The sequence below is a fragment of the Schistocerca cancellata genome, chromosome 9 (assembly GCF_023864275.1).
Source record: "Schistocerca cancellata isolate TAMUIC-IGC-003103 chromosome 9, iqSchCanc2.1, whole genome shotgun sequence".
Lineage (NCBI taxonomy): Eukaryota > Metazoa > Arthropoda > Insecta > Orthoptera > Acrididae > Schistocerca > Schistocerca cancellata.
In genome coordinates, this window is record NC_064634.1 from 153981010 (window position 1) to 153997000 (window position 15991).

The window sequence follows — 15991 nt, forward strand, 5'->3', positions numbered from 1 at the left end:
CCCATTTTGGGGAAACTCTAAAGCCATTATCAGCACTGGTAAATGGCAAAAAATGGGCCTTTAGAATCATGTTTGGATGAAAATGTAGAGACTCGTGTGAAGCACTGTTCCACATCTCTGGTATTACTCCTTAACCTTGTATCTACTTTACGGAAACTCTTATATTCTTTAAAATGAATGTGATAGGTAAAAACATTAGCCTGCAATAAAACTGTGATATTCACAATCGCTTTACCAGAAAAATATGATCTAAATCAAAAAATCAACTCATCCATGGGCCACATTGTCTCTATAACCGTCCACAGTTTTAACTGGTGCAGGATTTTGTGCACAAACTGACCTCTCTATTATGTCCCATAAATATTTGATGGAATTCATGTTGAGTGATCTGGGTGGCCAAATCATTCACTCGAATTGTCCAGAATGTTCTTCAAAGCAATTGCAACCAGTCGTGGTCAGGCAACATGGTCCATTGTTGTTTGGGAACATGAAGTCCACAAATGGCTGCAAATGGTCTCCAAGCAACCAAATAGAACCATTTCCAGTCAATGATTATTGCAGTTTGATCAGAGGACCCCGTCCATTCCATGTGAACACAACCCACGTCATTATGGAGCTACCACCACCACGTGCACAGTGCCTAGTTGACAACCTGGGTCCATTGCTTTCGTGGGGTCTGCACCTCACTTGAAGCCTACCATCAGCTTATAACAACTGAAATCAGGACTCATCTGAACAGGGTACAGTTTTCCAGTCATCTAGTGTCCAACCAACATTGTCACGAGTTTAGGTGAGGCACTGCAAGAGATGTTGTGCTGTTAGCAAAGGAACTTGCGTTGTTTGTCTGCTGCCATAGCTCATTAATGCCAAATTTTGTGACTTTCCTAATGGATACGTTTGCTGTATGTTCCACATTGATTTCTGGGGTTATTTCATGCAGTGTTGCTTGTTTGTTAGCCCTGGCAACTCTATACAAACACTGTTGCTGTCGGTCATTAAATGAAGGCTGTCAGCCACTGCATTGTCCGAGGTGAGAGGTAATGCCTGAAATTTGGTATTTTCAGCACACTCTTGATACTGTGGATGGCAGAATAAGGAATTCCCTAACGATTTCCGAAATGGAATGTCCCATGTGTCTGGCTCCAACTACCATTCTGCATTCAAAGGCTGTTAATTCCCGTTGTGCGGTCATAATCCCGTTGAAAACCTTTTCATATGAATCACCTCAGTACAATTGACAGCTCCACCAATACCCTGTCCTCTGTATACTTTGTGTAGGTGAAACTACCTCCATCTGTATATGTGCATATCACTATCACATGACTTTTGTCACTTTATTGTACAACTAAATTTAAAAACAGCGTTCACTAATAATTTTATCTTTTGATATAAGCTACTACACAACGAAAGACCATTCACCTCAACTACTGTAGCTCCATATATGAATGTAAGAAGACCTGCTGTATGAATGACAAATTGTCGAAAAACCATTACGTTATAGTAGGGTAAATATGATAGTGGACTAGCAGTGAAGTTTTTGTGGGACTGACAGATAAGATTTTCCCTTCCCTTACTGCGACTAATGGATTACAATTTTCTGTGTTTTCCCAGAGTCACTTCAGAGAAATGTCAGGACTATTTTTTTTTTTTTAAATTGAGGCTATGAATTTTGGAATTCCCGTAGTGGCTTTCAGAGACAGTGAAGCAACCATTGCCTTGTGAGATTATTTATTGTTTTCTGTAGTATTGTCTTTTCAGGATAGCAATGCCTATCTTCTCTGGAGAGAGGAAAATCCAGGAATTGAGTTTGACTTTTATGCTGAGGGGTTGAAGACATACAATCTCCTTGGCTGTACATGTGCAACGTTTCTTGCATTATCATTCATAAAAATCACCTACAAACAGACCTCAAGTTCAAACAAGCAGATGCCAGTGCAAATTCGCCAGCAGAAATTCATGACCCCAAACCAGCTCTACAGTCATTGAAGTTCCAATAATCAGTAAAGTTTCAGCATCTTATAAAACAGCAACCTGATATTCTGTAGTGTCCGTCACCTCCTCAGTAGCATATCTGTTGTTGTCTTGAAGCTGAAAATCTTATTCATTATTTGATGAAGTTAGCTCAAAAGAAAATTTACTCGGCACCACAATTTAGGTTGCACTTTTTGCTAGCCTCAAAGATATATTGTTTGGAGCCAGTTTTCCTCCTTTGTGAAATTATTAGAGTTTACAATCAGGCCGGGGTTAAAAAATAAATAAAAGCCCATTGGTGGAATTACTCATATGAATTGCAAAGTTATGAATACACACATTTTGAAGCACTATCCAATAATCAGTGGTAGTTCTAACAAACCATCAAGCCAAGTAATCAGATGTGGCACAAAACACTATCCATATTAGACAAAACATCACATACCATGTTGTAGTAATCTTTCAGAATAAAGTACACTAAAAAAACCCACTTTGATCACTCATTAATTAAAGCCACACAACAATAACTCACTCACATTACAGTGATAGCTCAAATCTCCTACTAACTATAACACAGATCAGTCAAAATACCCAATAATTTGAGCTACAGAAAACACTTTGAAGTTTTTAGACATCAATAGTACCAATTTTTTACGACTGCAGGTACACATATTTCCATGAACAGACTGCACATATCTATAACGTGAGCAAATACCAGGAGCATAGGTGTTACATGCTTGTTAGCGTCACTAGGACTGGGTGCAGACTGACTGGCTTTGAGAGATGTCTGACTATTTAAAAACTGATGTATGAACAAACTGTTATTTTGGAAATTACACAATCTTTTAAAAAACAACTAGGTAAAATCTTACTATTTAGGATAGACAATGAGTCTTGACAAAATTTACAAAAAATATAGCAGTCTAAGAAATTAGGAAAGCTTATGCAATCACTTTTTGCATCCACATTGGGAGTAGCTTATTTATGAGTACAACTGTACCATGCTGAAAATTATTTTACATAATGGTAAATTATGCAAAATCTTAATTAGTGGCTTAATTAATTAGTCAATTGAAACATGTCCACACTTGTTGCAATGCTTCAATGTCATGCCAACACTGTGAATGAAGCTGTTCTGATGGTTATGGCCAGGAGGACAAGACGGCAGTCTTCTTGCTCTGTAGTCACGTTGTGTGTTCTAGTACCAACTCATTACTGTGTACGACCCTCTGCCTCCCTGTATGAGCTGCAGCATCTAGGAGTCCAATAATTCTGCCCTCTTCACACTCACATGCTGGTATTGCGCTCTTTGATGTTGAGGAAGCATACTGGCACTTACATGGACATTTTCACTTCATTTTATGGCTCTGCACCGACTAAGAGTAGTATAACACTGATGTTTCAGTCACACGAATGAGCACGCCATATCTGTGCAATTTTAATCACTTATGAAGGTTCCATTGTTCTCCACATCCTCTGATTTTGGAGTGATTCCAACGATTCCTTTTGGGTGTTGCAATTTTCACACAGTAGTGTACATAAATGTAGTTGTACAAGATTTTGGGGTGTACTTCAATTGAAAATCACATATTACAAGTTTTTTCAAATCTTTGAGTTCAGCAACATTTTATTGGGCTTAGATTACAGGAAATTATTTAGTCACTTCCAGTGCATATTTACAAGGTGTCACTCAGCTTTCAGTAAATTTAAGCTGTTGGCAATGACAGTACAGCAATAATTTTTCCACAAAATCTAATGCTCATTGTTTGCTGACAACTTTTGCTTCTCCTCCTGATTTACAAAGACTGGTCATCAGGTGCAGCCACCTATAAGACAGATGGATCTGTCGGCCAATAGCACATTCTAAATTTTCATCAGAGAAATGTGTTTCCCTTAACTTTTAATTGTTTCCATCATGTTTTAAACCAGCTGTACTCAAAAGGATACTTGTACATTTTGAGTGCATATGATCCAGTTCTATAATGTTTTGTGGGGGGTTGCGCTGCCTATTAATGCTCAGTTCATGACTTGGCAATGCCATCTTGTCATAAAATTATTGATTCTCTTCCCCCATCTGGGGACTGAAGGAGGAAAATTTTGGGTTTGTTATTCTGTCAAGTGTTATTAGATACAGAGCAAAGCTCAGTTTGGGGAAAGGAACCATCCCAGCATTTGCATTAAATCATTTTGGGAAACCACAGAAAACATAAATCTGCATGGCTTGGCAGGGATTTCAACTGCCATCCTCCCAAGTGTCAAACAATTATGGATTAGACCAGGGACGGCCACGTCGTGCCAAACTGCACGCGTGTACAGATGTGCTGCACGCATGCCGTCCAGGGCTCGGTACGCCTCGCCACTACTCGGCTTTCCTCGGTCTTTGGCGGCACAGCTCGGCACGGCACGACATTAGACTAGCTGTGCGATGCAATATCTTTTCATCTGGCATAGGGTGCGTTGGTTGATTCGTAGGGGCAGCCATGTTAATTTCTCGCTATTTGTTAGCGATTCTTAGGAAGTTTATAAGTACTGTACAATGGTTGTTGCAATGGAACACACACACACACACACACACACACACACACACACACACACACGAAGAGGTGGGGTAGTGACACAATGCCACGAGCCTTCAGAGCTGAATGGGAATTGCAATATTTTTTTGAAGAGAAGATGAAAATTCTCAATGTCTATTATGCACTCGCATACTCGCCAGGCACCGCAAATTTGCAATAGAACGACATTATAACACCACACACAAAGAACTTAATGATTTAGTTGGGGCTGATAGATCAAACAAGCTGGCGGAATTAAGAAGACGTAGTGTTATGCAGCGAGACAGACCGAACGTGAGTACCCCTCACAAATCTTTGTGTTTCTGATGTTTGTATTCGTACATATTTGTCGTTAGAATTCGAATTTAGAGTTCACTCGATTTTTCGTTTCCTTTTTTTTAGCCTGCAACCGAACCTGTCTTTAAGAGCAAGCTACCCAATAGCGCTCAAAATTGCAAGAGCGAATAAGCACGATATTTTTGGTGTAATGCAGTTTCAAACCCAGTGTTATTGTTAATTTTCTGTAGGTGTACCAACAGCCAACAAAGATTCAGTATTGCTCAACATGATGTGTTGTACAGAGCTTAATATTATCAAATGCCGTAATATGAAACTAAGCCACATGCTAGCAGAGCGGTATTCTTTACGCGAATGCACTGTCGCATGTGGCGTGTTCGTAGTTCCGCGCATGCGTGCGCAGTCAGCTGGTGTGGTAGTGGGGGACGTGTGACGTCAGAAGGGAGCGATCCGCACGTGTGTGAAAGCTCGGCACGCATGCATGCACACGTGCCACATTCTTGGCCATCCCTGGATTAGACTGATAACAGTACAGTGGCATATAAAACCACCACAATACCATCCTCTGTATTGAGGCAGCTAACAGATGCAGAGGTACTTTCTTGGAGAGGTATTTTTTTAACTGTGTGGTTTACAGCATTTTATCTGAGAACAGCAAGTACATTCTAGTTTGCACTGCTGAGTGTACCTAAGGAATCCCATTTTGTGGTCTTGGTATTCCCTGAATACATTCTTATGATTTGCTTATGTAATTAATTCATGGTATTCAGTGCTATAAGAGCTCTTACGAATGCCATTGCATGTAAGGTGTAGCCGAGGTGCCAAGTCATGTATTTGCTCCAATGTCCTGAGCCTTTCAGGCCATCCATTACATGTACACAGCAGCTACAGAGGCCAGATGGTTGATGACTCCCTTCTTCACATACAGTCAGGAGGAAGATACGCCACTCCAACGAGAATTTGGGGAACTGAAATTGCAAGTGAAGCAGATAAGGTTGTCTGTCAGGGAAATGTTGCGGCATACGGTGCTCTCCTTATGTGTGCATTCTCGTCACTGTTGAGGCTCAGGATCATGCCTGAGGGAGAAAGAGTGGCTAGGATTGAAGAACAACAAGCTGTTATCAGTGAAGTCAATAATTTTGGTGGTAGTGTTCCCCCTACTGGCCAGCTGAAGCAGTTTTAAAGTGCTTGTGGATAGGGCACTGTCATACGTTACATACATTCCTCCTTTGGCAACAGAACCCATCAGTGTGCAGGCCTTATGGGGTAGATGCATGTATGCTGTGCTTTTACAGCATGTATTTTATATCATAACAAGAGGCCAGCATGTGATTTAAAGGATGACCTATTGATGAATAGAACCCATTACTTCGTCCTGGATGTTCATCAGAAACAGAGGTGCATTCTCGGTACAAACGTGATATTGGGAATGCCCAAGAGAATTGTGCTAGCGTCATTCCTTGCCTTCATGTAGATAAATGATCTGTAAAATGTGATGAACAATAATCTGAGACTATTTGCTAGTAATGCTGTTGAGTATGGGATGACACTTATGTATGGTATAAGTGTTGTCATTTTAGTGGCTGTAGTGGGAGTCAGGATAATGTGCACAGAATTTCTATTTACTGCTATGAATATAAATTTGTTTTAATTGTGGATAGGTGTATGTTAATGCAGATGGGCAGGAAAAACATTCCCATAAATTTTGAATTTATGGTATGTTGCTTGACTCAGCCAAAATATCAAGGTGTAACATTGTAAACAATGTGAAATGGAATCGTCACATAAGGTGCGTCATAGGAAAGACAAATGACTGGCTACTGTTTACTAGGAGAGTTCTGGGAAAATGTAGAGCACCTATAAAGGTGACTGCATACAGAAAACTTGTGTGATACTGGCAATTGCTTCAGTGTTTGGGAACCCTGATAGGGCAGGTTAAAGAAAGATATTGAAGCAATTCAGAGGCATGTTGTTAGATTTGTTCTGTTGGTTTCAGCAAGACAGGAGTGTACCAGACTGAAGTTGAAGCTATGTTTCAAAATGTACATTGTTGAATGAAATATGCATAGATGCAAATCCTTGGGGAAAAGAAAAATAATGGTCTTTTTGCGAAATGGTGTTGAGGAAATTTAGAAAACTAGCTCTGAATGATTCTACAACTTTTATTGTTCATCTTGTGTAATGACACAGGAACTAAGATGACACTACATAACTCTTCAGCTAAAATGCTTTTATAGTAGCTTTCATTTCTCTCTTCCCACTTTCCACCTTTTCTTACCATTCACACCCCCCTCATACTCCCCGAACTGGCTGCACCTGTTGGTTCATTATTAAAAAACTTTGACAATTAGTCATATAAAAATATCTATTATCTGTTATATTCCAAGACAACATACTAATATATACAGTAATCCTTTATGAACCCACACAGATTGTTTATTAATTCACATATATTTTGTAACATCCGTTATTAATTTTCGTGTTTAATGTCACCTATAACTAGAGTAGCCAGTGATATTATTTGTCTTGTAAAATATTTAAGTATAATTTTAAAAAATATCTGCATCTGCAGCCATACAGCATACCACTGTAAAGTGCATGGCAAAGAGTACCTTTCACTGTACCAGTAAGTAGGGCCTCTTCCTGTTTCATTCACATATGGAGCATGGGAATAATAGTTTTAAACACCACAGTGGGTGGTGTAGTCTAATCTTGGCCTTGTGACCTCTACAGGAGCAATATGTGAGGGACTGTATATTCCCAGAGTTATCATTTAAAACTGGTTCTTGAAACTTTGTAGGTTGGCTTTCTCAAAATAGTTTGTGTCTGTCTTCAAGTGTGTGCACTTCAGTTACGTCAGCATCTCTGTGACACTCTCCCACAGTTCAAACAATGCATGACTCTTCATGCTGCCAACCTCCGTACATATTCAATATCCCCTGTTACTCCCATTTGGTATGGGTCCTACACACTTGAGTAAATTTCTAGCATGGATTGCACAAGTTTTTGTCAGTAACCTCATTTATACATTTAGTGTATTTCCCTAGGATTCTACTAGTGAACTGAAATCTGGCACCTGCTTTACTTGCAATTGAGCCAAAGTGATTGTCCCATTTCTTATCCCTACAAATTGTTGTTGGTGCCTAATATGCAATTTGCTTATACTGTATATTTGAAAAACTTAAACATCCATTAAATTTCTTATGTTTTTTGAAACTTCTAATGTCCTGTTTTAAAATTGTGTATGCACATACAGAGGTAACTTGCATGAGGAAAATTGTTCATTATGGTGCGACATGAAACAGTAAGCTTTAGTCTGCCACTGTTTTGCTAATTACAATCAAAGACATACTTTAATCTCTCATAGATAAACATTTATGGTGTTTTGACATCACAGGTCCTTTGACAGCCAACTGAGGCCCTGAAGTTGAAGCTACTAAAAAGACTATAGATGGAGTTTCGTTATTAAATTTTTCATCCATTTCATTGTCTCTGTTCTGCTAAAAGTAGTCACTGTGGTTACCGTGAAACAAATGCAGTTGTTTTCAGACAGTTCCTTAATTGTGATGAAATGCACAGTGTTGCATATCACCTTCACAAATGATTCACAGAAACCATTAAAACCTATTCATATAATAATCCAAGGAAGAAATTACAGTGTGTCTTATTGTTTGTTGCCAGGATACCATCAGTGGTGCGGATGCCCAACCTACAGGAGCTCACGCTGTCCACTCTACAGCAGGTGCAGGTGTGGTTCATACTGGAACACCTGCTGCCAGCAGCACGGATGAGCTTGCGCCATCTTACAGTTGACACAGTCATGGTTCCATGCGTAGGGTCACACCGACTTGGTAACCTATTACTGGCTGCTCCCCTGCCTGCTATTGAGACACTTGCACTTCGTGGAAAGATCTTGCTGACTGCTAGCACACTTCGCCACTTTGCCAATACAAACCCAAGTCTCAGATCATTGGGACGTGTAGAGTTTTGGGATCGAGTCACCAGTGAAGATTTGCGTTATCTGCGAGAAGACCTTTGTGGTGCTAATAAGCGTCTGACTATTTTATAGCTGTAAGAGCTGTAATTTCAGAAACAAATTGTTTATTTTTTTAAAACAGGACTCTTTCTTGTTGGCATATATTTAATATCAATAAATTTCTGGTGACTAGATGGTTTTACGTGTGTTGGAATGTGCCAGTTTTGGATGGAGAGAGAGGGGAGGGGTGATTGTTACCAAAAAACATGCGACTGGATTAGCTACAAAGCTTGCAAATTTTATTGTCATTGCATTTTATTAATGTACTGAATGGTGATTGTCATTATTTTTTTACAAGTTTATCATAGGAGAAATGTGTCTTACGTATTACAGCAGTGAGTAGTACTGATCTTTTGTGTCATTCAGACATGAAGAAGAAAAACATAATCATAAAAGCAAATGTGAATAAATAAAATACCATGAAATAATTGACTATGATATTGGAATTGCGATCGCTACTGAACTTTCTTGCTTTATACAAAGATCTATTATCAATGAGCGTTTAGGAGGATACATCCACATCATGTTGGAGAAGAAGTAAGAAGAATTTATTTGTTGAGGTGCTCTATGTTACGTCTTAGGTAAAAAGAAGATTCAGTATTAAATATGTGCATTATATGCTGATAAGCTGTAACTAACTATTTAACTAACAAACAACAATAAAATCTATCAATTGATCATGGTGCACGCTTTCACCAGTACAACAGTGGAAGTAAGTGCTCCTCACTACACTTTGATAGACAGTTCTATTGATCTGTGTATGATAGTTCTATTGATCCAGGATATGCCCTACAGGAAGACTCACAAATATATGATGTTTTTAATAAATGGCTATCTGTGCTTTATTTGGTGACACGAAGGCAGACCACAGATTTCCCGAGGGCTTGTCATCAGTTTTATTTGATGAAAACAAATGTTGTGAAAGTAATTTATTCACTTGGATCTGTTAAGGCGGATGTTTTAATCTCTAGTAAAGTAACTGGCCTATTTTTCCTGAAACAATCAGTCAGTCCCATTTGTTTGGAGTATTTTACCATAGTCTGTTATTTGTTTTTCTTTTTCAACACACACACACACACACACACACACACACACACACACACACACACACACACACACACACACCACACTAAGAAAAGTAAATCCATCTGATGAAGGATTAAACCTTTGAAACATGCCGTGGAGATAAATAAACTGTGACTGGTAACAGTAGACTTGTTATTTCATTCACACTGTGGACAGAGGTCCGTACAGTATTGTTCTGAATGGAAGTAGCATTTCGGTCAACGGAAAACAATGACATCAGGGCACGAGGTAGTTTTGCTGGGTAGTCTCCTATCCCTAACAGCCGCATACATGGCGACAGATGGTGCAGCATGGCGCAGAGAAGATGCCTACCATACTCCCTGTGGTGGAGGGCCATAGGAATAATAGGCGCAGGACAATCGCAAATTGATACGGCTCGACAGCTTAATGTGAATCGTTGTGTTGTTTCTTGGACGCTGTGACAGGTCATGCAGACTGAAACTGTATTTGGAAAACTGGAGCACGGCCGATCATGTGTGATATCAGAAAGAGAGGACCTTTATTTGGCTGTAAGGGCATGATGGTACCACCTTACTAGTGCACAGCAACTGGCATCTGACCTCGCAGCATCCGATGGACAAGTTGTATCGAGACAAACTGTACAGAAGGTTTTGGCAGAGTGGCCTTTATTGTCAGAGACCTGCCGTATGTGTACCCCTGGCACGTCTTCCCAGAAAGGAACGTCTAGAGTGGAGTCATCAACATGCCGCTTGGATGATCAAACAGTGGGTCGATCTTCTTTCCACAGATGAGTCCCAATACAGTCTAGAGAGTGATTCTTGACAGATTAAACTCTGGAGGTAACGTGGAACATGACTTTGTGACACAAACATTGTGCAAAGAGAGCAATATTGAGTGGATTCCTAATGGTGTGGGCAGGGATTATGTTGACCACTTGAACACCTCTTCATGAAATGGTACAGGTGAATCAGCAAGGTTTAGCTGATGACAGGTATCATGACAAGATCTTGGGACCTCATGTGCGGTTGTTGTGAGGTGCTGTGGGGCCAAACTTTGTATTGATGGATGATAATTCTCAACCTCATAAAGCATGGGTGGTTGATGTTTTCTTGGAAATGGAAGATATTGCACACACAGCGTGGCCCGCTCACTCTCTCAATTTGAATCCCATACAGCACACCTGAGATGCACTAGGGAGATGGGCTGGCCGCATCACATTAACATCCACCAACCACGCTCCAAGATTTGCGAGGAGCTCTGCAGGAAGAATGGGCATTATTGACTCAGTGTGAGATTGATGACATCATTCACAATGTACCCCATCATTGTGAGGCCTGTATTGCTACCAGAGTTGGTCACACCCCATACTGAACATAGTAACCAGTTATCGGAATGTGTGTGCAAATCTGTCGAGTTGAAAAAAATGAAGAGTAGTTTTGTCTACCGCGATCCATATTGCAGTTAATTATGTTCTATATTTTTACGTTGTTTCTACTTTACTGTCACCTGTTCACATTGTTTTGTAGCAGAATAAACGCAAACTTGCAAAATTTCCATTTGTTGCTTTAATTTTGGACACCAGTGTATTTATCTCAATCCCCCAACAGTCATATAATTTTTCATACTAGATATTATACACATTTAATTCATAAAAGTTTTAAATTATTAAACGTGAGACCTTTAACAGAAGCAAAATAGAAGAGCAATAAATATTTTATAACTGTGTATGCACTAATGACCTTGGCATCATTTCACCATTAACATCTTTGCATGTTTTAAAGGGTATGTGACTTCTTTAATGAGCTGATGCTTTCTTTTATTGAAACTGGTAGTAAATAAAAATTTTATTCATCTTAAAATACGTATTAAAATACAAAACAGCAACAAGTGAACAAATCTTAAAAATGTTTTACATTAGGTAATTAATAATTCCCTTGGCTAATGAACATGCCATGGTTAATAAATTAACAACGAACAAACAACTCACACCAGAACATAAAACACAGTGACAAACAATAAAAGAGAATGCAGATTCTTACTTTATACAAATGTAACTGCACCAGTCATTTTTAGAAAAGGTATATTACATGCTATACTAAATAAAGATTAACAACATTCAGTTTTTATTCTGTGAGTACAACAGATGTGAGAATATTAAAATAAAAAGTATAAATTACCCATATGTTGTAATATATATGGCTAATGGCATTCATACATATGTAACATCTGACCAGATGTATATTGTTAGAGTCATGTTAGTGAGAATGGTGTTTCCTTCATATTGTGGATGAGGGTACAGTGTATTATTTCATTAGAAAATCGTTGTACGTGAGTGATTATTTGAAACAATGTTACTATATATTATTTTCATTTAGTATCAGACATGTTTGTTATGCAGGAAGCAAGAGAGGAGCTCTTGCTGTTTAAATGAAAACATTTTTTTTTTTTTTTGTAATAAACTGAAAGCTGCTATGTTACTGGAAGGAACTGCATTTTTCGGATAGAAACTGTGTGCCAATTATAACATTGTTCCTTAAATTAAAAGGAAAACACCAGAATTTGTGTGCTGTTTTAGTACGATAAACTTGCTAACCATGTCGAAGTTTAAGATTCTACTGTAGCCATTTGACACATTGCTCCAGTTTTTAAATATAAAATACCAAAGATGACTGGAATGAAATATGTATGTTGACTTCAAAATTTTCTTTAATACACTTGAATTTCATTACTGATGATGTAACGTACATTAACAACAACAAAAGCCACAAAACAATAAATTTTTGGCTTTTAAACATCTTATAACAATTTGTATATTAAAAATAATGTTAACTATGTGTAAAATTTAAAAAATTAAAACCTTAACTGCACATTTAGTTTTTTCTTGTTCCAGAAATCTGGTTTGCACAGAGAAATTAAAATATATTTAATAAAATATAAAACTTTGGAATTTGTTAATAAAACTGTGTAAAATATTACATCATACCTTTGCTGAACATTTAAAATACATTTAATTTAAAAAGTAAATAATGCTTAAAATTTTGCAGAAACATGTTCTGATAAAAATTAAAATTTGTTTTCGTACTACAATGCACAGAATATTAAATGTTACTGAATGATAGGTGCAATGAGAAAAGTGTCCTCAAAAGATATTAACTTTGTCTACACCTCACTCAATGTGAAAGACAAGGAAAATAGCTACTGAAATGAGTTTATGAGTTGCTGTTGACTCGAGCAAGCTCTTTGCATAACACTAAGCTTCTGATGTACTTAAAATAATGAGAAATTAATAAATAAAAATGCATTATATTTAGTGTGAAAATGCAGTTGTGTTAATAATGAAAATAAAAAAAATATGAGCTAAAAATTATTCGAAGTTAGTAACAAGTTTTGAGTATTATAATAAATTTTCAACATAAAACAATAGGTAATACATGAAAACTTGTATACCTATCCTCACTTAGAACTGCTGCATTATTACAAACTATTAATGCAGTTTAAATGTAGCAACACCTTTGTTGTGAGAATACTGTCTGTCAGCCACATTTTTCACACCATAGTGTTATATTTATTCATCTTAACCTACACCTGCCATAGCATGCTTCTTTTCTTTTTTGACAACTCAACCCCTGTACAAAATAATTTGATATCTGTTCATCACATAAATCTTATATTTTCTGTTATGTGCTCACGACTAGAAAACAGGCCTTTAGCCAAGCAATTGTTTCAAACATAACTACATTGTCTTTCTTTCATTACATTAACCTATAGTTGAGTGTCTCTGAGTAACTATGAGAATGAAAGTGACCACTTGCTAGGTGTACTGGAATATTAGAACACTTTTAGAGACACTTTTTCTGAAGTAATATAGCATAGACTAGCTACTGATCATTTCCATCTATTGTTTGGAGCATGATGTGTTGCTCTGCTGCACGTAATTCATCCACTCCCACATCTCCATTATCAATGGGGTGATAACTATGGTTTATACCATGATCCTCCATTACAGGCTGCAGACCAAAGTCACTGAAGTTTGCCTCCTGTTGTCTTCCCACATCAAGCATCCATTCCTGGTTCACACTTGGCTCTGGTGACAGCTCAGTCTGAAAAATTGGAGATGTAAACCATTTCAGTCACAAAATTGGTGATACTAATATTTTACATTTATACTAATATTTTACATTTGTCCTCTTCATGAGACGTAGCTGGATATTTGATACAAGAAATGCAATGATATGAAGAAATATGTTTTAATTCAGAGTGGTAAGTAAAAGTCAAAGCATTCTAACTTCCTGCTAAAATAGTGCCCATAGGTGTTTTACAGTGGGTATTATTACTACCAGTTTACAAAGTGCAGCTTTGTGAACTTAAAGATTACAGATTATTATCAAAATAATGTCAAAAGCATCTGATCATATCTGCCTAGGAAACTTATAGCATTTGCACAACTGTGACTAATCACAGCATAGATCCACAGAAATTCTGAATGGTTTCAGAGGAACTTTGGACTACTAATTATACAGTAACATGCTTTACTTCCATCAGTAAAGGTGGAAGTTAGCCCTAGATACTCTGGTATTAAACAGACTAGACCTTATTGATAGTGTCAGTATAGAGCCAGGGTAATTGATCAAGTTGTCATCATACCAATGATGGTTACTAAAGTTAATAAACAAAGAAAGCTAGGAGAGTATTCTTGCTAAAAAGAGCAGATAGACATAGATAAATTATGGGCAAAGTTTAAACCGATTTTGAAAGTATGTACCGACTAAGTAGATTAAGGAGAGAAAAGCCTCAGCATGGTTTAACAAAAAAAATGTAAAATGCTGAGGGAGCAGATGCTGTTGCACTATTGGTTCAAGAAAGGATGCACAAATGACAGACAAAAGTTAGTAGAAATTCGTGCATCTGTAAAAGTGTTGATGTGCGAAGCATACAACTACTTTCACTGTTATACCTTAGCAAAAACTCTAGTCCTACAGAAATCGCTAACCAGGTCAAAGGCTTCTATCTAGTCACCCAGTGGCCAGCCTGGTGTGGAATTTTGCATTTAAGAAGTCATACACGCAGTAGGATTATACAAACAGACCACTGTTTTACGGTCCTACAAACTCCCATATGGAGGGTATAGTAATATGAAGAGTACTCTTTTTGATACTTGTCCCTTACATAGCTTGCATTTATTGCAAATCTCTCACCCAATGCAAAGTCTCAAATTACTGGTAAGAAGCAGATGAGAGTACTGTAGATAAGAGTGGCAAAAGAATTAACCCCCAAAACTACAGACCAGTATACTTGACATCGGTTTGCTGCAGAATTCTTGATCATATTCTGAGCTTGAATACAATACATTTCCTCAGGACAGAAAAGCTTCTCTCCACAAATCATCATGGATTTAGAAAGCATTGTTCATGTGTGAAACTCATTTTTACAACATCCAAAGAACCATGAGTGAAGGGCAAACAGGCACAATCTATGTTCCTAGATTTCTGGAAAGCATTTGATGTGGTGCCTCACTACCGACTGTTATCAGAAATGTGAGCAGCATGAAGACAAAGAGTGACAGAGCCCAGTACATTGTTCTCCGTGGCAAGTGATCATCTGAATTGAAGTCACCATCAGAATTGCCCCAGGGAAGTGTGGTATGATGGCTCGTAGTATCTGTATACATAAATGATCTGACAGGCAGGGTGAAAAGCAATCTGAGGCTGTTTGCTGAAGATGATATGGTGCATGGCAGTATGTCGTCTTTGAGACAGTTTTTCTATTTCGTGTGATAAATGGCAGCTTGCTCTAAATGTAGAAAAATTTAGGTTAATGCAGATGAGTAGGGAAAAAATCGAATAATATTCTAATACAGCATTAGTAGTGTGCTGCTTGACTCAGTCACATGAATTAAATATCTAGGAGTAATGTTGCAAAACAATATGAAGGGGGATAAGCACATAAGGACGGTAGTAGGGATGGTAAATATTTGGATTATCAGGAGAATTTTAGGAAAGTGTAGCTCATGTACAAAGGAGACTGCATACAGAATATTAATACATCCCCCTCATTAGTATTGCTCGAGGGTTTGTGATCTGCACCA

General features: G+C 38.0%; 1 protein-coding gene across 2 annotated transcripts in view; it reads left to right on the forward strand.

The window, feature by feature from the left end:
• LOC126100877 (uncharacterized) overlaps positions 1–11458 on the forward strand; it is an 80563-nt gene extending 69105 nt beyond the window's left edge. For both annotated transcript variants that reach the window (XM_049911542.1, XM_049911541.1), the window contains exon 6: positions 8505–11458. In XM_049911542.1, the coding sequence (XP_049767499.1) occupies positions 8505–8892 (388 nt within the window). In that variant the 3' untranslated portion in view covers positions 8893–11458. The remainder of the gene's footprint in view (positions 1–8504) is intronic.
• Positions 11459–15991: the final 4533 nt, after the last annotated feature.